General features: G+C 47.7%; 1 protein-coding gene across 1 annotated transcript; it reads right to left on the reverse strand.

Moving 5' to 3' along the window:
* Nucleotides 1-11522: 11522 nt before the first annotated feature.
* TDGF1 (teratocarcinoma-derived growth factor 1) lies at nucleotides 11523-14174 on the reverse strand. The gene is made up of 5 exons (XM_038565359.1): nucleotides 14129-14174; nucleotides 13917-14042; nucleotides 12996-13110; nucleotides 12804-12913; nucleotides 11523-11638 (listed from the first exon to the last, which is right to left on the reverse strand). The coding sequence occupies exons 1-5, from the start codon at nucleotides 14166-14168 to the stop codon at nucleotides 11523-11525; spliced, it is 507 nt and encodes a 168-aa protein (XP_038421287.1). The 5' UTR covers nucleotides 14169-14174.
* Between the last annotated feature and the right edge of the window lie 11843 nt (nucleotides 14175-26017).

Here is a 26017-nt window from a genome sequence, read left to right on the forward strand (position 1 = left end):
CCATAAGCAAAGATGTCTGCAGACATCCAGGCCAAATCTAGGGAAGTCTGGAGGCTGTGTTAGTAGTGGACACAGGCTGTGTCGTCCCTTACTTTGCCCTCTCTGGCACCCTCACCAGGACCCATGGGTGGTGACATAGGAAACCGTGGAGTATTCTTCATCTCCTCCATCTTCTCTCAGCAATTCCTTCCCCGGACTCCTTTCTTCCAGGTTTCTCTTCAAGTAATAGAGAAGTCACGAGTCCTGAGTCCTGATGGTGGTCTTGCAAAGCTAAAAATTTAATTCTGATTTTGTAGGGGACTTTTTAGTTTACAAAGTGCTTTCAACTGCAGGATGTACTTCAATGAGTACAACGAGGATAAGGAAAAGTGGTAAGTGCAATACATATGATGAGAGACAGAAGACAAGCATGGGAAGTCCCCCCAGAAACTGATGCTCCCCCCTAACTGGGGGTGATAAGTGAAGGAGGAAGATGTGTTGGTGGGCAGGCTCCCGAGGGCAGTGCAGCCTGGGCAGAGGCAAGACAGCACGTGACCAACAGAGTTGTTGACTCAAGGGTCTGGTTCCCGAGGCCCCTGCCCACCTCGGACCCCACTGACACAGAGCCGGGACCTGGAGCTCCTCTGAGACAAACGGACAGAAGCTCCTCTTCTGCAAACGGACGGAAGCCTCCCTCTGGGGGCCTTCTGTGGCCAGGAGTGGGGGACCACTTTGTGCTGCAAGAATCTGTAGGGAATTGGAAGCCTGTCCCCCTGGGGATTCATCTTCAGCGACCCCACTTAAAACCTGTGCTTTGCAAAAGATAAGAGTTGCGAAACCGCCAGGGCCTGGGCTTTGCGTCTCTCTGGCCTGACCTTTGATGAATCTGATCCATGTTCCATTGCCACCTTCGGATAAGCTGTTCCTGCTTGCCGGGGAGGGGATGCCAGTGAGCGAGCTGCCCTGGATCGCACCGCAGTCTCACCGGCCCTCCCGGCCATTCGGTGAAGAAAAATGAGAACGGGAAGATTCTCCAGCAGCGCCATGGGAAGATTATTTTGAGCGAGGACTTTCTGGGGTCTTTACAGACACCAAGCATGAGGCTGCTGAGCCCAGTCACGTCTGGCCAAGCACGTCCTTACCGTTTCAAGGATAGAGCTCGGGAAGGGCGGCGGTGGCCCCCGGGCAGCTCTCCGGCCCAGCACCGCGGCTGGCTTCCAGGAGGAGGGGTCGGGACTGAAGGGACAGGTGGGGTGGGTGGGTGAGAACGTGGGTGTAGGGCATAGCACCCTGACGCCCTAAGTCTGGAGGACAGCTGGTGATCTTGGGGGGTGGGGGGACACAGCACCCAGCACGGCTGCTGCCGGGCAGCGCGTGAATCCAGCAGTGGGACAGAAGGGCCCCACCCTTTGGTCAGGACCCAGGCCAGTAGCCTCCTGCCTGCACTTCCCGGGGCCAGACCTTCTCCTGTTGAGGTTGAGGCCTCCCATGGTATTACGGGGTGACCTGGGTTGGTGTTGGGGGCGAGTAGGGGTGAGGACCGGACAGGTGGGAGAGTTCTCCCGAGTTAAGCTCTGGCTGTACCTCTGTCAGGTCTTGTGGCCTTGGAAACTCCTTCCGTTCTCCGGTGAAATGAAGAGTTTCAAGGTCATCTCCAGTTGTGTACACTGTGGTTTCAGGAAGAGTTCTTCTTTTTTTATTTTTTTTAAAGATTTTATTTTTTTATTTATGAGAGACAGAGAGAGAAGCAGAGACAGGTAGAGGGAGAAGCAGGCTCCCCGAGGGGAGCCTGATGTGGGACTTGATCCCAGGACCCCAGGATCATGACCTGAGCCAAAGACAGACGCTCAACCACTGAGCCACCCAGGTGCCCCTCGGGGAGGGTTCTTAATCCGAGTTTAAGAACAGGCTTCAGGGGATCTGTGAAGTCCTCGTATGGACATTCATACATGCATTTCTTTCTGAATAGAGGCCATAACTTCCTTAAATCCACAAAGGGCACAGTGACAATAACATGAACCCCAGTTCTCATGGCCAGGGAGGGACTGAGGGGACTCGAACCCTTCTTCTGACTTCTCTGGGCTTCCTCCCACTTCTATGTTTCTTGCAGTGGGAGGCCCAGTCCTGGGCATTACAGAGCCTGCAGTTCATGCCGTGCACTGTTCCACTCCTGACTCCGAATGCCGAGTCCAGTTTCTCATCTTACACAGGCCATACGCCTGACTCTGCATTAGTGAGCTCACAAATTTTATTCATGGCCTTTGACTCTTAAAGACTGATTTTTCTGTGCAGTGAAGATAAAGGTAGGCCAGGTGATTTACCAAAGAACCACTGCAATGCCAGGTACGTTCGTTCCACCTGTTTCTTCTTCTTGTGCATGTCCTGCCAGGCAGAGTCTTTTTTTATTGTCCCTTTGCAGGTGAAAGCAGCAGCACAGGCAGGACGCTGAGCCGTTCAGTTCAGAAGCAGGGACAGAATGGAGTCCCCTGAGGCCAGGCTTCGCCCTCGTTTGCAGAGAGTGGACTTCCTGACTCCTCACTTTATGCCTGGTCTGGGCCTCTCCTGGGCCAGCTGGACTTGGTGGATGCTCAGTCATTGCTGTATCGTAATGACAGCAGAGATGTAATGTGGTGACTCCGTGTGTGACCTTAGGCCACCTGCCTCCCTGCTTCAGCTTGCCCGGGGCTCCGGTGGGGTCAGCAGCTCTAACACTGTTTTATTGTGTAGCTGAATAAACAGCTGGAAGGCTGATTGAAGAAATAAAGATCTGTGAACACAGAATCTTTAAATATAGCAATGTAAGGCAGGACTCATTCATTTAACCTTTTTAAAAAATTTTTATTTATTTATGTATTTGAGAGAGAGAGCACAGCAGGGGGAGGAGCAGAGGGAGAGGGAGCAGCAGACTCCACATTGAGCAGGGAGCCCGATGTGGGGCTCTATCCGAGGCCCCTGAGATCATGACCTGAGCAGAAGGCTTAACTGAGTCACCCAGGTGCCCCCACTTACTCTTTTTTTTTTTTTAAGATTTTTATTTATTTATTCATAGAGACACAGAGAGAGAATGAGAGGCAGAGACACAGGCAGAGGTAGAAGCAGGCTCCATGCAGAGAGCCCGACGTGGGACTCGATCCAGGGGCCTGACGTGGGACTCGATCCAGGGTCTCCAGGATCACGCCCTGGGCTGCAGGCGGCAGTAAACCGCTGCGCCACCGGGGCTGCCCCCCACTTACTCTTTTAACAGAAATTTGCCAACCCCTACGAGGTGCTAGGCATATTTCCGGACACAGCACACAAGATACAGGACCTCAGCCCTCATGAAAAGCTGAAGTCCCAGTGGAGGGACACAAACAACCTCAGAGTGTGATGATTTCCTGCAGTTGACCCACTAGGACAAAGGCAAGACCCTGGGATGGAAAATGTCTCAGACGAGTGACCTTAGTGCAGTCAGGGGTCTCTGAGAAGAAAACATCTCAGTGGGGCCCCAAATGGTGAGGAGGGTCCTCCCAAGGGGACCTCCACACGCATCCAAGTGGGCAGCTCACAGCCAGGGTGCCAAGTTCAGGGGAGGAAAGGCCTGGAGTCAGGGAGCACACTCCCAGACAGCCGGCTGCTCCCTCTGCCTCCAGCTGCATGGAGAGGACACTCCTTGTCCCTGGGGCCAGCCTGGTTGACAGGAGCTGGGAGTCCGGCCGGTGTCCACCCCCTACCTGGGGGCAGGGCAGGGAAACAAACCCCCCTTCCTGCTGTGGCTGCTGGCTTGAGCCAGGTTCAAAAGTGATTCTTTGGCAAGAGCAAGAAAAAGCGAAATATCCCTGAAATAGGGAAATCATTTATTGGCTTTTAGTCCAAATATCTGTCAAGTGGGCGTCCTGGGTCAGACTGGCCATCTCCGGCCACACCAGATGTCCTGTGGTGGAGCTGAAGGGCGCTGGGCACTGGATGAGCTGCCAAGAGGGGTTGAACTCAGATCACTCAACGCTACTGCTTTGTGTCCACCTCTGATATGTTTTGCCAAAACAACTGCAAAAGAATGAATGAATGAGTGGGACGCCTGGGTGGCTCAGTGGTTGAATGTCTGCCTTTGGCTCAGGGCATGACCCTGGGGTCCAGGGATCTAGTCCCCCGTCGGGCTTCCTTGGAGGAGCCTGCTTCTCCCTCTGCCTATGTCTCTGCCTCTCTCATGAATAAAGAAATAAAATCTTTAAAAAAAAGAAGAAGAAAGAATGAATGAATGAATGAATGGATAAATGAATAAATAAATAAGTAAAGGGAAGGGAAAAAAAGGAGAAAATAGACTCTCTTAATAATCCAATTATTATGAGAACCTAATCTGCCTCTTTTCCGAACCATTGCTTTAGAACCAGGGCACGAAGTCTATGCTGCCCTGTGATTTGGCCAGTGGTGTTCAACGCAGGCACGGCAGTGGCAAGGCAGCTGAAAGTGGCTGGAAGGGGCGCCTGGGAAGAGGCTGGGGATTACTGGGAAGCTCAGTGGTTGGACCTTCCCCCCCACCTCCTTTCAAAGCACCACTTCCATCCCCGCCAGTGCCCTCATTCTGCCTTCGAGCAACAAGCACAGGCCCTTTAAGCTGCTTGCTAGCACAGGGTGGGGCGGAGATTTGCTTTTAGATGTCCGAGTCCAAACCCACTGTGCTGGGAAAAAGACCAACATTTGGGCGGGCCAGCTCTTGGCAGCCCGAGAAGGTGTGTCTGCGGTTCCCTGCTCTCCTCCATCTCTTTAAAAACCCTTCTTTCTTTCCACTTCTTTTCCCAGAAGAGGCCGGACCCCAGAAGGATGGGTGTCTCCCTGTGCGACAGGGCAAGGGCTCACTTGCTTGCTTTCCTCCAGGTCCAAAGGGGAAACGAGCCCTTCGGTAAAAATTGCCCGAGATGCTACATGATCTCCGGGGCCTGAATGAATGAGTGTGTGTGTGTGTGTGCGCGCGCGCGTGTGTGTGTGTGCATGTGTAATATATATTGATCTATTTATGGCCATTTCTAAGTGGGTGGTTAGGACCACTAGTGAGATCACCCACCCCAGTGACTAGCAGAAACCAGGGGAAGAGCCACATCCATTTCAAAGGGCATCAATCAGCTCTGCCCACCGGGCAGTTTCAATGAAGGAGGCTGGGGACTGGGAAAGAGGCCAGGGGCGGGAGGAGGGTCACATGGGTCCAATCTGCCCGCTAGGTGTGGCTGCTGGTTCTGCAGACTGCGGGCACCAGGCAGCTGTAGCTTCCTCCTAAGAAGCCACATAATCCACAGCTGAATTCACAACTGCCTCCTAAGAGCTGCTCCGAATGACCTGGGCCCAGAAAACGATGGGCTTCCACGTGTTTCCCAGGCTGGAGGGAAAGACAGGGACCAGGCAGGAAAGTATGGGAGGAGGGCACGTCACCAGTGGCTTCCTATTTGGGGCTTTTGGGGGCTCGTGGAATTGCAAAGCTATTGGTCACCATTCCCCTTTGTGGACTCCCCTCCTCCTTCCCTTGCCCAGAGAGGGAGATGTCTTGGACTTGGGGTGATAGAAGCCCTTGGGGAGGCCGGGCCTGGGCAGACTCAGTTGGCTCCCAGTCTGAGGCTGGGTGGTGTTTGCTGTCAGCAACTGTGAGAGGGGAGAGAAGGGAAGGGTCTCAGGCAGACGACCTTATTGAGGCCATCTTGTGTCCTATGGGGCTCTCGACATTTCTAACTGATGTGTTGGACAACTTGTGGTCCCTAGGACCCCCTTTGGAGGGGGAAACACCTTCTATCCGGCGTCTTGCTTTTTAACAATACCAAAGGAGATGTGGGGTTTCTTTTCATAGCATCGGTTTTGTTTTGCTGAGCTAGTCTGGTAAATCCAGAAAGTCAGTTTGACTTTTTTTTTGAAGATAAAACCCTATGAAAATGATTGTCAGATTTTCTGATTGACATTGATTCCATGCTGATTTATCTAGTCTATAGTCCTTGTCTTTCTTTCCCTTTCTCTCTTTCTCTCTTTCTTTCTTTCTTTCTTTCTTTCTTTCTTTCTTTCTTTCTTTCTTTCTTTCTTTCTTTCTTTCTTTCTTTCTTTCTTTCTTTCTTCTTTCTTTCTTTCTTTTTCTTTCTTTCTTTTTTTTCTTCTTTCTTCTTTCTATGCCAGGGTGGTTCAGTGATTGAGCATCTGCCTTTGGCTCAGGGTGTGATCCTGGGGTCCTGGAATTGCGTCCCTCATTGGGCTCCCCACAGGAAATCTGCTTCTTCCTTTGTCTATTTTCTCTGTCTCTTTCCCTGTGTCTCTCATGAATAAATAAATAAAATCTTAAAAAAAAAAAAAAAAAATCTTGGGCAGTCCAGGTGGCTCAGCGGTTTAGCGCCACCTTCAGCCCAGGGTGTGATACTGGAGTCCCGGGATTGAGTCCCTCATCTGGCTCCCTGCATGGAGCCTGCTTCTCTCCCTCTGCCTGTGTCCCTGCTTCTCTCTCTGTGTCTCTCATGAATAAATAAATAAAATCTTTTAAAAAAATTAAAAAATCTTTCTTTCTTTCTTTCTTTCTTTCTTTCTTTCTTTCTTTCTTTCTTTCTTTCTTTCTTCTTTCTTCCTTTCTCTTTCCAATTAAATAAGAAACCCGAATGATTTGGGATTAGATAATTTCTCACTTTCAATTGCTTGTCTTGGTCTCCTCTATGGAGGGCTCCCTGTATGGAGTGGGGGATAATCTGTGCAGAGAATTTACATCATACACTCAGCTTGAGAAATGACGAGTCACTTAGAAGTGCTATATCACTTAAGAGAAGAAGAATGTGAGATCCCTCTTCTGCTCTCATTTCTCCATTTTTTTTTCAGACAAGGGTTGACCTAGCAGACAAAGCTGACCAACTCTACAAAGAAGCTCAGAGACTCCTGGAGGAGACCAGAACTAGAAGCAGCACCAGGCCATGCTGAGGACGCCGTTGGCCAAATGGTGTTCTGCCTTGTTTTTCATTTCTGTTATTTTCTCTCCAAGATGGGATGTAGGAGATGGTCTCAAAAAGTGCTAATTGTCTTATAAAGGGTAGCTGTTAACGAGAAAGGAAAAAATAAGGAAGGGCTCCCTGCTTGCCTTCCTCGTCTTCCTCTTCTCTCCCTCCTTCTCTTCAGTCATTTCCTTCCTCCTCGCACAGCTCTGTGGAGCAGTTCTAGGCCCCCAGTGGTTGGCACGCTGAGTGCTGAGGATGCTCTTGGACCAGTGCAGGGGATAGACATGAAAACCAATCAGCCTGACGGAGTGTTATGAAATCTCTGAGAGCCCTGTTGGGGCAGGGCTTCAGCTCATGGCCTACTCTGTCCTGTGGGGCTGGGGGTGGGGGTGGGAAAGACAGAGGAATTGGGAGGGGGTGGAGGAGCCCCAGATCATTTTTCTCTTCCCCGATGCAAAATGCCTGAATGATACAGGGCCAACCGGTCTGCCAGGGTGTGTGTGTGGGGGTGTTACATTTTGAAAGTTCATGACCACTTCTTAAGACCTATCAAAATCTATGCCAGCTTTTTTCTTTTTTTTAGATTTTTATTTATTTATTTAAGAGAGAGAACACAAGCTGGGGGTAGAGGCAGAGGGAGAAACAGGCTCCTCGCTGAGCAGGGAGCCCTGTGATGGAGAGCTCAATGCTTATCTGACTGAGCCCCCCAGGCGCCTCTATGCCAACGTTTAGAATGTGGAATATGTCCTTGCTGTGCTCCTTGACCGGCCCATGAGCTTGTCAGTCCCGAGGTGATCAGTGGGGTCCAGGATGCTTTCCTATTGTGTATCATGGGCTGCCTCTACTGATTAAATCAAGGTTCAAATCAGTTTCCTCCTGACTTCTCTGTTATGCTGGTGCCCTCCTGGAAGCTTCCTCTACCTTTCAGCCTTCTCAGAGGTTGTTCCTTTTTCCTCCACCTGGTCCTTGGATGCTCATCAAGGCTGCCTAGGCTGTTTCTTTAGCAGAGAGCTTGTGTGCCTCCCCTTGTCATTAAGCTACTCTGCCCGGCCTTGGCTCTAGTGCTCCCTCCCCAGGGCCTTTCCTTTCTCTCCAACAGGAGAGAAACAATAATAAACAGGGCTAGTCTTCTTTCATGCCTTAAAAAAATATTTTTTAAAAAGATTTATTTTAGAGAGAGAGTGGGGAGGAGGGGCAGAGGGAGGTGAGAGAAACTCAGATTCCACATGGTGAGGCTCCACCTCATGACCCTGAGATCACTATTTGAACTAAAACCAGGAGTCTGACGCTTAACGCCACCCAGGTGCCTCCCCCCTCCACCTTTTTAGATCAAAGGAATACATGTCTTGTTTATAAAATTGGTACAGCTGAATACTCCTCCAATTGTGGTACAGACAACATAGGGCCAAATGATTTTGTTAGTTTTAGAAATTTTTTCAAGTGACGCTTTAAAAAAAAATAGCTCCAAGACCACACAGTGAGGTGCCCTGCACTGGTGTTCCTCCTGCCTAAAGGCACCTGGAGAGCCCCTGCTGGCCTGGAGTAGCTGTGTTCCTGCTGCCCCTTTCACAGCCCAGTGAGGGACGAGGACTGGCACCCTCGCTGTGGGTGTACTCAGGATGGGAGGTCTGCTTGCAGGAAACACGTGGGGGTCAGAGTTTCTGAATTCCTCCTCTTTTTTTTTTTCTTGTTTTGTTTTTGGTTGTTTTAGGACAAGGACTGGCACCCTCACTGTGGGCGCACTGGTGGGGATGCGAAAGGGTGAGGCCCCTATGAAAAACAGGATGGTGGTTCTTCACAAAATGCAAGTGTAGAATTGCCATATGATACAGCAATTCCACCTGTGAGTGGATACACAAAGGAACTGAAAGCAGGGACTTGAACAGATTACCTATACGCCAATGTTCACAGCACATTATTCACAATCGCTAAAATGGGGGAAACAACCCAAATGTCTGTCAATGGTTGGACGGGTAACACACGTACATACATACCATGGAATATGGTTCCACCTTAAAATGGAATGAAGTTCTGACACATGCCCCAGCATAGATGAACCTGGGAGACATTGTGCCAAGCAAAATATGCCAGTCACAAAAGGCTATATACTGTATAGGTCCAGTTACAGAAGGTCTCTGGAATTGTCAAATTCACTGACACAAAAAATAGATTTAACACCCAGGGGTGGGGGATGGGGAGTTACTCTTTATTTTATTTTTTATTTTTTTATTTGTTTTATTTTGTATTTAAAAAATATTTTATTTATTTATTCATGAGAGACACACACACACACAGAGGCAGAGACACAGGCAGAGGGAGAAGCAGGCTCTATGCAGGGAGCCTGATGTGGGACTCGATCCTGGGTCTTCAGGATCATACCCTGGGCCAAAGGCGGCACTAAACCGCTGAGCCACCCTGGGCTGCCTTATTTTATTTTTTAAAGATTTTATTTGTTTGACATAGAGAGAGAATAAGCAGGGGTATAGAGGGAGAGGGAGAAACAGGCTCCCCGTTGAACAGGGAGTCCAATGCAGGACTCAATCTCAGGACCCTGAGATCATGACCAGAGCCAAAGGCAGATACTTAACTGAGCCATGCAGGTGCCCCAGGGAGTTAACTTTAATGAGTAAACTTTCAATTGGGAAGATGAAAAAGTTCTGGAAGATGGATGGTGGGGATGGTTGCCCAGCAATGTGGACGTACTGAATGCCATGCTATGGAACTTTGTAGTTAAAAATGGTCGAAATGCTAACTTTTATATTATGTGTATTTTACCACAATAAAAAAATGAGTTGATATAAAAAAATTAAGTATAGCTGATGTGACCCGAATCGAGGTGGCATTGGAATGCCCAAGTTTGGAAAACACTGTCCCAGCCTCACCTACAGTGTGGTTACAGGTTATTTGCATGCAAATGAGATGTCTTTTTCAATATTCTGAAGTGTTGTTTTTTTTTTTTTAATTTTCATTTCTGGGCAAATAACACTGGTTAAAAAGCAAGTAGAAAGAGAAGAATTGTGACATTTGTTGAGAATTTTTGTACCACTGCTCTATTTTAGTTTATGTAGTTCTAAAACACTGGTGTAGGAAACTAACTCCGGTTCCAGTTCAGACTGAGAAACGGGGGCTCCCCTGCCCCACAAGTAAGTGGCTAGACCTGCCTTCCACACCAGGCAGTCCACCCCCATGCCCTGAGCTCTTTGAGGTGCACCTACATCCTGCTGATCTCATTTTACCTTCCAGCCACTGGATAGTGCAGAAAACTTCCACTCCTTTGGAATTTCGCATCTGTAGGGCACTAATTTGGAGAAACAAGAATTGGGGACCATGTAGTACCTAAATAATGGAAACAAATGTTGTGCTTGACAGCAGAGAACAGACACCAAAGCCAGAAACAACACTGGGTCTGAGGTCTCGGCTCTCTCAGTTATTTCAGATTCTAGCCTCAGGTAGTCATGGCATCCCAGACCCCCTCCCTGTGGAAAACACAGAAGTACAGAGGGGAAAAAAACCTACCGCCACAAAGCACTTGTCACAGCACAGCCCAGAAATAACCACAGGTCACATTTCAGTCAATATATTCCCCATTTTTACTGGGCATACTCACATACACAAAGTAGTTTTAAAGTGGGTTTTACAATATATAGTTTTATCACCTGGTTTACAAGTAAATCTATTGTGAACGTTTTCTCTTTTGCAACAGTCAATATACTTGTAAGGTATGGAGAAAACATAACCTATTAAGCTCTCTTGTTGGGGAAATTTAGAGAGATTTTTTTTTTTTCCCAAGGAAAACTTTGTTCTCTCTACAATGCATTGAGAAAAAAGGAGTGTCCTTGTCTTCTACAGCTTTCTATGAACGATAGGAACTTGCCTTTCAACTTAGCTTTTTAACTTGCTTCTTGGGCTCATCTAATCATCAACCAAGTGGTTCATTTTATTTTTTCCAATCTCTCTCCCATTTGCTTCCTCTTTTCTACCCTGTCTCCCTGGTATACACCTGCACTTCTAATACTTCAACATCTGCTTCCTGCCTTCTTGCCTGCTCTCTTTACAGAGGCTTCCTTTCTTTTTCTATTAAAGATAAGGTCTTAATTGATTTTGATCAACTCTACTCAAAACTTTAAACTCAGGTCCATGTTAGGAGTAACCTTTAATAATTTGAAGATAGAATTCAACTGTTTAAGGAAAATAGTAAGAAACGCGTGGTAGAGATACATGTATTAAGAAACAGATCTTGGTCATAGTGTAGATATGGCTGACTTTTTTAAAAATAGATTTTATTTATTTATTTGAGAGAGAGAGTTGGAGGAGAGGAGATACCCCACTGAGCAGGGAGCCTAATGTGGGTCTCAATCCCAGGACCCTGAGATCATGACCCAGGCCAAAGGTAGACGCTTAACCGACTGAGCCACCCAGCTGCCCCTATGGCTGACGTTTTTTGGAGGGCAGGGCAGAAGAAAGTAGTTGGTACCTTAAGGTAACATTAGGGACCATGATGAAAATCTATTCACTATTTCAAGGCAATGACCAAATGATCATCTCTAGTTAAGACACTGGAGTGACAGCCTTTACAGGTTATGAAATTTGCATAACAAATATTGCATATGCAAGTGTCCACTAACAGTAACTTTGTAGAGCAAGGCAGATGCCAGCTAGCAAAAAAGTGGTGCCCGAAGACAGTGTTAATTCTGGAGTCCTGGAAACCAGGAAGTGCTCATCCATCACGTGGCCATCTGAAAGGTAGGGACACTGGGTCATTAAAGGACATCCCTCCAGCAGTTTATCCTGCCCATGTGGCATATCTATACCAGCCAAAAAATCAGTTGGGACTCAACATTTGATGAGTACAGTATGCTTATGGGGCCAAGTATATGGATTATATGGACTTCAGACTCCCCTGGAGAAAAGCTTTTTCAGCCAAAGTTGCTGTGGACCTACTGTTAACTTGGATTTTCCCTGGACACGTGCTCTCACACCTGGAAATTCACCCCAGCCGGCAACACCTTTGATGGCAGGGGTGCAGCAGGACTTGGTTAGGTATCGATTAGGAGACAGCCCACTTGGGGTCCCAAGATCCAGGAGGAAAATATGGTCTCTGCCCATGCAGTCTTCCCATTCACACTTAACCAAACACCTATCCTGGACCTGGCATCCAGGAGGCGAGTGGAAAAGCCACCATCCCTGTCCAGGTCAGGGCTCCCCTCTTGTACTCAAGTGAAGCATTTGCTTTCACTTATTTCTGCCCTAACCATGTGCAATTTCTAACATCCACAGGGTGAGAACTCTGAGAGGCCTCTGAACCTGGGTGGGCCCAGAAATCTGGTTCAGGGTTGAGGCAGGGCAAGAACCCTCTCCTCTGGGTCCCTGTTCTTCTTGTTACTGTTTTCCTCAAATCAATAAAAATTCACAAGGTGACAAGGTTGAGACCATTCACAGAGGGGTCCACGCCGGCCTCCTTGAGGATCCATGATGAGGTTCCTGAGGAGTGAGGGAGGTGGGTGGAGCCTCTGGTGGAATTTAAGGGCCCAGAGTTGGGGGTGGTCATTCTGGAGCTGGTCTGGGTCTCCCTGCCCAAAGAAAAGGAAAGCCCAACAGCACCCTCTTGGTGTTTATGAGGCCAAGCTTTGTCTTGTTTCTTTCCCTTAGTAGAAGCTCACACACTATAAAATGTCAGATGGACCTGACATAACTCCACCTGGAAGGTGACATTTCTGAGGCAGTTAATCTGAGGGACGCCAATGTGACCACCCCATCTGAAGCCCTCAATGCTTTTATAAGCAGCACTTGGGCTGCCAGGACCCAGCAAGCCATGACTCAGAGGAGAGACTTCCCTTTGCCAAGTGGCCACAGGCAACTAACTATAACTTGAAAGGACAGAAGATGGGACTGTCTACTTACCACACCCTGGTAGAAATGTCTGCCGAAAGCAGTGCAGCCGGCCGCGCCAGCATTTACACATGGAACATCTCTTAGGCAGCCAGGTGTCATGGGGCACAGACTCACAGTTCCTGGAAAGAACGGATAAAGTGATGCATATGGTTTTTAACTCCTGCCCCTATTTCTCTCTGCCCACCCCCTTTGATGGCTTACTCTTTTCGAGAATCGTGCTCACAGTTGCGACCATAGAAGGAGGGGGGGCAGGCACAGAAGGATCCCAGCATGCAGGTTCCCCCATTCAGACAGCAAGTTTTGTTTAACTCCTTACCTGGAATATAAGTTAAGAAGAGGTGGCTGAGGGAGGGCAGGGTGCGGGTGGGTACTGAAAAGCTAAACCCTGGAAGTGAAGGTTAATACAGTGCTAAGGGCTTGGGCTCCCCAGTGCTTAGAGATGTTTAAATCTTGCTTTTTTTTTTTTTTTTTTTTTTTAAGATTTATTTATTCATGAGAGGGACACAGAAAGAGGCAGAGACATAGGCAGAGGGAGAAACAGGCTCTCTGCGGGGAGCCTGATATGGGACTCGATCCCGGGATCCCAGGATCACAACCTGGTCCGAAGGCAGATGCTCAACTGCAGAGCCACCCAGGTGCCTACACTCTTGCTTTTTAGAGTGGCTTTGCTACCTGAGCCTCTGAGCAGAGAAAGCTTTTTATTTGTTTGTTTGTTTATTTGAAAGAGAGGATGAGCAGAGTGTGGGGAAAGGGAGAAGCAGGCTCACCACCAAGTGGGGGGCCCAATTCGGGCCTTGATGCCAGGACCCTGAGATCCTGACCTGAGCTGAAGGCAGACGCTTAACCGTCTGAGCCACCCAGGTGCCCTCAGAAAGCTTTCTCATGCTCAGGCCAGGGGTTCCCAGAGCCCCCAAGTGCAGTGGAATCAGTAGAAAAACTGCGTGCATCCCAGGGAGGTGAAGTACACGCTGCCGATCTGGCCTCCAGAGCCAAGACCAGTCCAACCATCCACCCAGCTCCAGAATCAGGTTGCCACTTGGGGAAAAGAGCGTCAGAAAGATAGGAAACACAAAGGACCAGGACGGTGATAGCATGCTGTGGACCTAAGGCAGGTGGTCTTACTGTCCTGGATCCCTATGGAGGGCACAAAGTGGGAAGCCCGGTGATGAAAAGCAGGCTCCTCCCGGGACCAGACACTGCCATCTCTTAAGGGCGGCTCTCTCCTCGAAAGTTCACGGTGGCCCAACCCTTAATGACAAAAATCAACCAGTGGGTTTTAGGATTTCAGGCCCTGTGAAAATTGCTGCTGATTGAAATAACAAAAGGTCTCTCACCAGCAACTAATTCCAGTTCAAACGCTTTGGAAATGGTCATAATCAAAATCACCCTGGGAAGATGAAATCAGACATCCATTAGCAAAACAAGGCAAATAAAACCTTTTGAGTTAACAGTTAACGCCTAGGTCTTCCCATCTCAAGGACAAGACCACAGATCACTAGGGAGAAATTATATAGTCCCACCAGGCTCTTTCCTTCCTTTTCCATGGCTAGTTCATGTAGCAACATCAAGAAAAATGATGAGAATAAACAACACCTAAAAGCCAGTTCTTTTCTATATGTATCAAGACTTCTGAGGCTCTGTCCTCCTCGACACATAATCTTAAGTCGGCATACATCTTTTAGTTTGGATTTCACAGAACAGGTATTCTTCTGTACTTAGTTCTTCATAGGAGAATGTTAAAATGATTGCATGACAAAAAAATAAAATAAATAAAATGACTGCATGACATCCTGTGTATATCAATGAATCACATTTTATAAACTATTTCATTTAAACCAGTCCTTGAAGAGATTTTTGGGATAAAACAAATCACCCCCTATTATTCCTCATGGTTTGGCAAATACTGAATCTATGCCTTTAAACTTCTCAGCAGCAGATTTTTATTTTCATTTATTTATTTATTAGCAGCAGATTTTTAAATTTGATTGTTAATATTGATCTTTTCTTACCCAAGAGAGGAAAATGCTAGTCATCTCCCAGGCTGCGCCATCAACCCGACCGTAAATGTTAAAAGCCAATGGCAAAGCTGGATGGAACCACAAGCATGAAGTTCCAGGTCTTTCGGGAGAAACAGCATTGCTGTCGGCAGCCCTTTAAGGTTTGTGCCAAACGACAGGGAGTAGAACACGATTTCCGAAGCTGGCAGGCTCTGGTAATCAGAAGCTCATAGTCAAGGTGGGTTCATACCTGCAAGAGAAGCGCTCCATCTTTCTGAGGTCCAGAGGTTCTAACGAGTCAGGGGGAAAGAATGTCAGCATGGCTTGCATTCATGGTCGTTGCTAAAATACCCAAAGGAAAACATGAATTTCATGAAATGAAAAATGGGGATTTGGCAAGAAGAGTATCTCAGAGAAGGATGCTTTCCCCAGAAGGTCTTAGGAGGAGCAGGAGCAGGGTGTCCCGAGAGACGGGGGGCTCATAACCGAGCTGGGTCCTAAGGAATGCTTTGACCTCAGCCGGGGAGCCAGCCCAGCCAGCGGCCTCTCCTTCCTCAGCAACCACGAGGGAGGCAGGGAGGGCCGGCAGGTGGGCGCGGAGGCGGAGACCCACGCCCATCACCAGGCACGGCCTCTCCAGGGCAGAGGTGAGGGGCGGCCAGGCCCTGGGACAAAGTGAGATGGAAAAGGCGTGGTCTTGTTAAACTGATTAACTGGCCTTAACGTCTCTATCATTAGTTGCTGCTTAAAAAAAAAAAAAAAAAAAAAAAAAATCAGATTTATTCTTAAAAAAAAAAAAAGGCAACTCAATTGTTCTGTCCAATTGGTGATTCCAGATTGGAGGAGTGGGAGAAAGCAATTGCTTTCACCCAGAAGTCCTCAACACCATGGTCAAGGAGTTTGGTATTTTATGGCTAAGTTCTACTTGAAATTTGCTTTCATCATTGTTTTTTTTTCCCCCAAAATAGGCGTGTAGAGCCCGGTGCTTGGCTGGCCCTGGGTGTCTGTCCTCAGGTGACCGAGTAGAGTGTGTCTTCCTTGGTGGGAGGAACAAGACTAGGGAGCCCTGGGGATGGAGGGAAGTTCAGGGTTGCCGGGGGCCCTGGGGGATCCTGACCCCCCACTCCCACCCCCCTGAATGAGTGTAAGTAAATTCCAAGAGGCCCAAATTGCATGTGGAGTCTCCCCCTGGCTCCCCATGACACCGGAATTAACCCCCGATTCTGGGTTCTGTGTTACCCCTACATGTGGTTATTTGGTGGTTCCTGGGAGCCCTGGAGGCTGCGGCTGGAGAGGTGTGATCCTGAGCCAGAGTCCACCCTCCTCCCTAACGTCTGTGTGCTCCAGATGATGTAATTCGTGCCAAGTCATGAGTAGTAAGAAATAACATTTAATTGTAATTTCTCTTTTCTTTTTGAAGATTTTATTTATTTATTCATGAGAGACAGGGAGGGAAAGAGGCAGACACATAGGCAGAGGGAGAAGCAGACTCCCCATGGGGAGCCTGATGCGGGGCTCGATCCCAGCACCCCGGGATCATGATCTGAGCCAAAGGGAGACACTCAACCACTGAGCCACCCGGGTGTCCCTTAATTCTAATTTCTAAAGGAAAAGCCTGGTGTTTACCGAATGTTACCGGGCACCCCGGTATGAGGCTTTTCTGGGCTATTTTCTAATTTTTTTTTTTTAAATTTACTTATGATAGTCACAGAGAGAGAGAGAGAGAGGCAGAGACATAGGCAGAGGGAGAAGCAGGCTCCATGCACCGGGAGCCCGACGTGGGATTCGATCCCGGGTCTCCAGGATCGCGCCCTGGGCCAAAGGCAGGCGCTAAACCGCTGCGCCACCCAGGGATCCCAGGGCTATTTTCACCCATCTCTCTCTCTGTCCATCAAGTTCACGCCATGGCAGAAGGAATGGGCAGCGTCCGTGTCCCTTGCGTGTGCACCACCGGCCACAGGTGCTGGGAGGAAGCCCTTATTTGCTTCCACGCCTGCATCTTGGAGGGGAATTAGATTTAAAATAATTTTTACTGGGGAGTAGGGCCTATCAGAGCAATGGTGGGGTGCAGCCCAGGTACTTTAGCAGCAGCCAGCCTTCTGAGCTCCAGCTCCTTGTGTGGCCTTTTGACTTGCTAAATGCTTCAAATGACATGCTGAGTTTCGTCGAGACTGGGGAGCTTAGCTAGAAGCTTTGGAAGCTGGATGTGGGGGAGGGAGATGTATAGGAGAAGGCTAACCACCCAACCCCAGGAACTGCAAAGAAGCAGAGTGTAAAGGAAGCACAGTACAGGCATGCCTCCTGTTATGGTGCTTTTGCTTTTTTCCCCTTGTGCTCCGCAGACACTGCCCTTTTTTTTTTTTTTAAGTACAAATTGAAGGTTTGTGGCAATCCCACGTTGGCCAGTGGTTCCCCTGTCTTTTCCCTCTCCTCTGGCCCCCCTGTTCCCGAGAGACAATGATATTGAAATTAGGCCAATTAATAACCCTAGGGCGGCCTCTAAGTGTTCAAGAGTCCCATGAAAAGCTGGAAATGATGAAGTTGAGGAGAGCGTGCCCAAAGCTGAGACAGGCTGGAGCGGAAGCCTACCGTGCCACACAGTTAGCCAAGTGGTGAGTGCAAAGACAAAGCTCTTGAGGGAAATGGCAAGTGGGACTCCAGGGGGCACAAAATGATAAGAAAGCCAAACAGCCTTATTGCTGAGCGGGAGAAAGCTTTTCCAGCAAATTCCTAGCACTGGAATTGTGTGGTTGAAGGATGGACACTCCCAAACCATTTTCTCTTTTCTTTTCTTTTCTTTTCTTTTCTTTTCTTTCTTTTCTTTTCTTTTCTTTTCTTTTCTTTTCTTTTTTCTTTTCTCTTTTCTTTTCTTTTTCTTTTCTTTTCTTTTCTTTTTTTCTCTTCTTTTCTTTTTTTCTTTCTTTTCTTCTTTCTTTTAGTGGAGTTCAATTTGCCAACATATAGCATAATACCCAATGCTCATCCTACCAAGTGCCCCCCTCAATGCCTGTCACCCAGTCACCCTCACCCCCCACCCACCTCCCTTTCCACCACCCCTTGTTCGTTTCCCAGAGTTAGGTGTCTCTCATGTTCTGTCTCCCTCTCTGATATTTCCCACTCATTTTCTCTTCTTTCCCCTTTATTCCCTTTCACTATTTTTTATATTCCCCAAATGAATGAGACCATATAATGTTTGTCCTTCTCCGATGACTTATTTCACTCAGCATAATACCCTCCAGTTCCATCCACGTCAAAGCAAATGGTGGGTATTCCTCGTTTCTAATGGCTGAGTGATATTCCATTGTATCCAGATCATTTTCCAAGAAGGCTGCACCAGTCTCTAAGCTCCCCCCTACTTTGGTTCCCTCCACCACCACATCCCTTTCCTAACAAGCTGGCTGCAAAAAGCATCATATATATATATATTTTTTTTAACTAATTCTGTATATGAGGATAGTATCTCATTATTTGGATTTACATTGTTTTCCTGGCTGTTTTGGATGTGAGCTGGCAGGTAGTTCTTTGAGGGAACTTGAACTGGCTTCTCGGCCATCTGCTCTGGGAAGCCTTCCGGCCACTTCCCCGGCTTCTGGTTAGCCCAGAGCCCCGTCCCGCACCCGCTCCAGGAGTTCACCTTATCTTATCAACACTGTATTGTAAACTGCTTGTTTTCCTGTCTTTCACCGACCCTTCCCCCTGCGCCTTCTCCCCCAGACTAGGAGGTCTACAAACCTGGTCTACCAGAATTCCAGCTTCCCCAGCCTCCTGGGCAGTGTCTGTCTGTGCTAATCTTATTCCACCTGCCCCATCCCTGGCTGACGGAAATGTTGTCTTAGCTTCTCTTTCTTAAATGGGGGGTGGGAGGAGAGGTGGGGAGAGGGCAAGGTCTTTGAGAGGCACCACAGGAAACCAGCCTGCTTTCCAGAGCTGAGAAATAGAACAAAGAATGCCCCTTCCCCCCCAACAACCAAGGAAAGAAGAAATCCCAAGTGCTCCAGACCTCACTGATGCTGGGCAACTTATTCTGGAGAGTTCGCCGTATAGAAGAGAAGATAATCTTGAAGCACTCACTGGAAAAGTCTGATTGATTGAGACTTTTGGACATGGTTATGGGTTAGAATTCTTTCCCCCCCAAAACTGTTCTTCTAATCGAAGTCAACAAATATTTACTGACTGGCTACTCTGTGCTGAACACAGTGGGGGAGACAGAGATCTCCAAGATTGGGCTCCTGCTCCCTAACCACCCTCCACCCCCTGCCCCCTGCCGTGAGACAAGCCCAGAAATGTATGCCAGGTGCCATTTTACTTTATCAAAAAACTGCTGATGGGATGGGAGCAGTCGCTTCCTGAGGCCCCACTGACCACGTCATGGCTCCAGCAGAGAGCTGGTTTCACAAGACCTGGAGAATCTCATTTAAAAGTCCTTCTTAAGTGGATTTTGTACGTGATTGCATCCGGGCATTCTTCACAGCTCTTAATGGTTTTGAAATGGATTAAGCTCAACTGGGAGTCCGAGGCTGAAATGCAAATCCCAAGTAATATCAGAAATCAATTAGAGTGAGGCTTCCTGTATGCAAAGGGCCCCGGGGCACTTTGAAGTGCGCCCCACTCTGGAGACAGCCGAGCCTGGCTGCACTTCGGACCCATGGCCACTGTGATAATAGAGGATGTTGTGTTAACCCAGTGAGTGAATGCAAACACTTTTGAACTATTTTTTGAAGTATATCATACACTTATAAAAATGTACAAATAACAAGGGTTGTAGGTTAATAAATTATTCCAAAGTCCCACGTCACCACTATCCAGGTCAAGAATAAGAATATTACTAGAGCCCCCGAAGTCCACCTCCACTCCTCCAAAGCTAACTGCTTTTCTCATTTCTAATCCCGAAGATTGGTTTCTCCATGGTTTGGAACTTTAAATAATGCTAAGTGTGTGTGTATGTCTGCTTCTTTCTGTTCAACGTTATGCTGGTGAGAGCCATCCATGTTGTTTGTAGAAGTTTGCTTTTTATTCATTGCTATGTGCTGTCCCTTGCATTGAATCTACACAAAGACTCAACACCACCTTATTGAAAAGATCATTCTTACATTACTGCTCTACAACGCCATTTCATCAGGAATCATTTGCTCATGTGTTGTGAGGGGTTTTGTTTTTGTTTTTAATGTCTCATGCTGTTGCCCTCATTGTGTATGGGCTAGCCTCTGGTCCTTCTTGTAGGACACACACACACACACAAACTTATTATTATTTTTATTTTTAAAGATTTTATTTAATTACTCATGAGAGACACAGAGAGAGAAAGAGGCAGAGACAGAGGGAGAAGTAGGCTCCATGCAGGGAGCCCGACGTGGGATTCTATCCTGGGTCTCCAGGATCACGCCCTGGGCTGAAGACAGCGCTAAACCGCTGAGCCCCCCGGGTGGCCCCACAAATACATTATTTACCTAATAGCGTTATTCTACACGTTAGACGATCCAAAAGACTCTAGAGATAAACTCTGGGACTTGAGAGGGGTTCTGAGCTTAATTGGGTTGTCCCAAAATTTATGTGTTGAAGTCCTAACCCCTAGAGCCTCAGAAATGACTGTTGGAGATAAGGCCTTTGATGAGGTAGTTAATGAGCTCATGTGGATGGGCCCTAATTGAAGATAATGGATGTCCTTAAAAGGAGAGGAGATTAGGACAGAGATGTGTGCATGCTACCCAGGGAAGACTGTGTGAGGACCCAGGGAGAAGATACCCACCTGGAAGCCAAGAAAAGAGGCCTCAGAAAATCAAACCTGCTGACCCCTTGATCTTGGATTTCAAGCCTCCAGACAGAGAGAAAAGAAACATCTATTGTTTAAGACACTAGGTCTAGGGCAGCCCGGCATGGAGCCTGCTTCTCCCTCTGCCTGTGTCTCTGCCTCTCTCTCCTTCTGTGTCTCTCATGAATAAATAAATAAAATCTTTAAAAAAATAAAAGACAGTAGGTCTGGGGTATTTGCTGTGGCAGCCCTGGCACACTTACATAAGAAGTCAGTTTCACAAGGGTATTGGATACAAGGTCAACAATGAGAAGTCTGCCACTTGGAAGAGGGCCTTCATTCAACCATGCTGGCAACTTGATCTTGGACTTGCCCTCTTCCAGAGCTGTGGGAAGTAAATTTCTGTTGTTTATAAGCCACCCCATCTACAATACTTTATTATTGCAGCCCAAATGGACGGAGACAGTACCTGAACAGACACATTGATGACAAATCTGACAGTAAAAGACCACAAGGGCAATTAATCAGAAAGACAGCACAGGACACTGAGCAGACTAGCTCATCCAGAACTGGATCCTTTGGACTAGAGCAAGCCTACAGTAAATTCAAGATTTTAATAATGGGGGAAAAATACATCTTTTTCCATCTCGATTTCTGAGTATGTATTTACCTTTCTCCTTATCTACTCATAAAAACCATCAGGTCTGAAATCCATTGTCGTATTTCATCTCCAGATAAACTACTCGGGTTTTCCGGAGTGGATTTTCTTCAGAGCTCTACACAGGCTCTGGTGTAGTTTGATCAAGATTCATCACTGACACGGATGTTGTTTATGAAGTATTATTTATGGGTGCTGTTTGTATTCATGTTCCAGGCCACACTGATGCCAACACCCAAGGACATCCTTCTTGGAGTTTCTCAACAGATATGTTGAAGGCTGGCGGAAGGGAGAAGGTGAGTACATACTCCTGGGCACATTGAACCTGCTTTAAAGGGATTACTAAGCCTCGGCCTCCTCATCCTGCATTATCCTCCTAAAATGGGAATATGAACACCTGTCCCACAGAGATGCTCTATCTACTATGGGCTTCTTATATTTTATAAGATATCTTATATCTTATCTTTATTAGATAAATACCTACTATAGTTCTGGCACATTGAAGCATTTGACAAATGTCAATGTCTTTCTATATATCTCTCTCCCTTCTGAGGCAGGTCAACCAACACTCAGACATTCATTCATTGGTTACTCCTACCATGTGCCAGGTAACAGGCTAGGTGGATTGGTTTAAGAAGACATTAGGGCTCGAAGCCAACAGCCAAGAAGGAATTATTGAGATGTCTTTGGTGCAAAAGGTGGTTTTATTAAATCCCAGGGACAGGACCTGTGGGCAGAAAGAGCTGCACTGGGGTCATGAGAAGTGGCCCATTATATACTTTCAAGTTGGGAGGCGGGTAGGGATGGTGTAAGTCTCGAAGGAATTTTGGAAGTAAAGTTCCCAGGACTTTGAGGGGGCTAGCTGTTGTTGGGAAAAGGTAACTTATTACCATCTAATAACACCCTAGTCATGAGACTCTTCAGATGTATGTATATTGGTGAGCCATATGCTTGGGGGATGATTGCCAACACGTATCTTGGGGTGGGGGGGGGGTTAGAGATAAATGAAATTTCTAAAAAAAATTTTTAAAGGACTTTATTTTTTTAAATTATTTATTTATTTATTTATGATAGTCACACACACACACACAGAGAGAGAGAGAGGCAGAGACACAGGCAGAGGGAGAAGCAGGCTCCATGCACTGGGAGTCCAACGTGGGATTCGATCCCGGGTCTCCAGGATCGTGCCCTGGGCCAAAGGCAGGCACCAAACCGCTGCGCCACCCAGGGATCCCAAGGACTTTATTTATTAATGACACACACACACACACAGAGAGAGAGAGAGAGAGAGAGAGAGAGAGAGAGAGGCAGAGACTCAGGCAGAGGGAGAAGCAGGCTCCATGCAGGGAGCCCGATGTAGGACTCGATCCCAGGTCTCCAGGATCATGCCCTGAGCCGAAGGCAGACTCTTAACCGCTGAGCCACTCAGGCATCCGATCTAAAGGAATTTTTTTAAAGATTTTATTTATTTATTCATGAGAGACACAGAGAAAGACAGAGAGGCAGAGGCACAGGCAGAGGGAGAAGCAGGCTCCATGCCGGGAGCCTGATGTGGGACTTGATCCTGGGATTCCAGGATCACACCCTGGGCTAAAGGTGGCGCTAAACCGCTGAGCCACCTAGGCTGCCCTAAAGGAATTTTTATATATTAAAGTAGACATACAGGATCCTGGGGATTGGGTTAAGATTACGGTTTACCCTCAGTAAGGTATCAATATCGAGGTAGTTGAGTCCCTAGACGAAATTTACTCTGCCTGTTTCAAGGACTTGTCAATGGGTTGTAGGTAGTAAGGAAATTTAATAATGTTTCTTCTGCCTTTGTTTTCCTACATCAGGATGACTGCCAAGATTTAAAGGAACAGTCAAGGGTCAGTCCCCGTGGCGCAGTGGTTTAGCACCACCTGCAGCCTGGGGTGTGATCCTGGAGACCCGGGATCGGGATCGAGTCCCACATCAGGCTCCCTGCATGGAGCCTGCTTCTCCCTCTGCCTCTCTCTCTCTGTGTCTATGAATAAATAAATAAAATCTTAAAAAAAATAAATAAAGGAACAGTCAAGAGGAAATAAACATGTAATTAAATGCATTTCATCAGTGTTAGCAGGTCTGTGCTGCTGATGCCGCGGTGACAAAAGGAGTAAGGGGTCACTTTTTCAGAGACGGAGGAGTCAGAGACAGGGACAGGTACTTGCAGAGTTAAGGCACAAAAGGATGGCTGGGTCCAGCTGAAGGAGGGAACAGGGTGGGGTGTGGTTGAGCTGGAGAGGTGTGATGGGGGAGGCAGTGGTGATGCCAGTGGCCGGTGAGACCTACAGGCCGGCAGGGGGGCAGGTCCTAGAGAAGCACTGTTAAGAATCCAGCAGGAGAATGCCTTGAGCAGGTCTGAGGGTTTGGGCAGACCTCTGGCATCAGAGCGACATAATGCTGGCACAGAAGCTGGGAGCGACTGTTGCCATAGAGCAGCCAGGAAACGCGCAGTCCTCGAGTGATGTTCAGCCGTGGGGCTGGAGAAGTGGGTGGCGATGCGGCGGAGGGTGGGCCGGGGGGACCTGCAGGCCCTAAGGGGGGCAGAGGGTGCAGGAGCGAGTAGTGACCCGCTTTGAGCACACTATGCAGTTTCTAGTTTCCTAAGGGCTTAGAAAAAAAGAGATCCATGTATAAAGTAAGCATAGCCAGGCTTCTGGAGCCAGCACCGTATCTCAGAAGGTCAAGGGTGAGAACAGAGAATCCTTGGACCTCATAGCCTTGTCAGTGAAACGCATGGAGTAATGCGTCTCTGTTGGTGTTGTGGCCAGCGTGAGATGAGATAACAGAAAATGACGAGTGTCGTTTCTGCTAGTTAAGGACAGTGGTACATTTTATCTCCTGTTTTGTTTCTGGGATTTTCCAAGGTTAGATATGTCATAAATCACCTAGCGCTGTGCCTGGCTTATTGTATGGCCCCCAAAAGTGTGAGCAATGATTCGTGGTGTGTGTATGTGTGTGTGTGTTGGTTTTTTGCTTTGTTTTGTTGTGCTTTGACTTTGTGTGTGTTTCATTTTAATCTTAAGGATAGTACTGAAATTAAAAAAAAAAAAAAGAAAGAAAGAAAAGGGCAGCCCTGAAGGCTCCCCGGTTTAGCACCGCCTTCAGTCCAGGGCGTGATCCTGGAGACCTGGGATCGAGTCCCATGTCGGGCTCCCAGCATGGAGCCTGCTTCTCCCTCTGCCTGTGTCTCTGCCTCTCTCTCTCTCTCTCTCTGTGTGTCTGTCATAAATAAATAAATAAAATCTTTAAAAAAATTAAAGAAAAATAGCCCCATCTCCAATTGTACCAGCACATACGAAGAGCTGCAAATGGGAATTTTAAGATTGGTATTCTTGATAATTACAGTTTGGCTGAGTGGGAATGACCAAAGCATCCCTGGCTTTCCTAATAGAGCCGAGTCATCCACAAAGTTGTCCTCCAGGGGGCGCTGGCCAGCATCCTGTCCGCACTGCCACAGGGGACCACAGGGATGTGTTGTCCGCCTCCAGGGTACAGATGACTCTGCTCACAGTGGCAGACCTGGCACAGATCTGCGTTCTGGCCTCTTTCAGTTGAATGACTATATTTGGGAAGAGGTTTGGCCTCCCCCCAGAGAAAAACTAACTACATGAAAGTCTTTGAGAAGGTGCCACGTTCTGATCCAGGGGTCTTAGCCCTCTCTGTGGGCATCCTGGTGGTAAGGGGAGCAGCCCTCAGGATTGTCCACTGGGGTCACCCCAGTCTAGGCTTCGTTCCTCGGGGAGCACAGCCCAATGGAAAAGCCATGCCAGTCTCATGTGTGAGTTTCAATTTTCTGGCTAGCGGCATTAGCAAGGTACAGAGAATTGGGTAAAATTAACTGTCATAATATATTTTAATTTAACCCAATGTATTCCAAACAGTATCATTTGATCATGTAGTTAGTGTAAGTTACTGCAATACGGAGGCGGAGCAGCCCTCCTCAGCCCAGGCTGTGCTGGGGCCTTTTAGTGACACCCATGAAGTGGTAAGGCAGGGGCCTTCACCACATACTCAGTTTTCAGTGGGAGGCATTTGGTCACGGTCACTGCAGTAGGATGAATCGGTTTATAACATTTTGGGTTTTTCACTCTTCTATCATTATGTCACGAAATGGGGACAACGGGCGTGTGACACCAGGGATTTACTTGGAAGAAGGCTTTGCAGTGCATGTGACTCAGTGTTCCCACAGGCATCCTAGGCTCAGAATGGCTGTGAGGAGAGCACTTGGTCTCCCTGTGGACGGCTGCACATGCTTGTGTGGGGGACCCCCCCTTGGATAATGAGGCAGACATGTGGGCCTCCCCGTGGAGACACTGAAGCTGCGGTCTACAATTGGTGAGAGGCTCTAAGGTCATTGGAAGCTAAAGTGCATAAAAAAGCGTCCAGCTTTGGGCAAGCAGCTGGGGTCGGTAATATATATATATATATTTTTAAAGATTTTACTTATTTGAAAGATAGAACACGAGTAGGAGGGAGGGGCAGAAGGAGAGGGAGAAACAGGCTCCCCCCTGAGCAGGAAGGTCCACCCTGGGCTTGATGTGGGGCTCAATCCCAGGACCCCAGGATCAAGACCTAAGCCCACAACAGGTGCTTAATGGACTGACCCACCCAGGCGCCCCATGGGGTTGGTGATATTAAGACTTTGTAAGGGTTGAGACTTTAAGGGGGCCCTGGATGGTGAGGTGAAGACCACAGGGCACAGTCCTACCTGCTGCCCCTTGGGCGCTCGGACACTAAGTTCTTTATTTCCTTCTTTCTTCTTAAGATTTTATTTTTAAGTAATCTCTACACCCAA

Source organism: Canis lupus, chromosome 20, assembly GCF_011100685.1.
Source record: "Canis lupus familiaris isolate Mischka breed German Shepherd chromosome 20, alternate assembly UU_Cfam_GSD_1.0, whole genome shotgun sequence".
Lineage (NCBI taxonomy): Eukaryota > Metazoa > Chordata > Mammalia > Carnivora > Canidae > Canis > Canis lupus.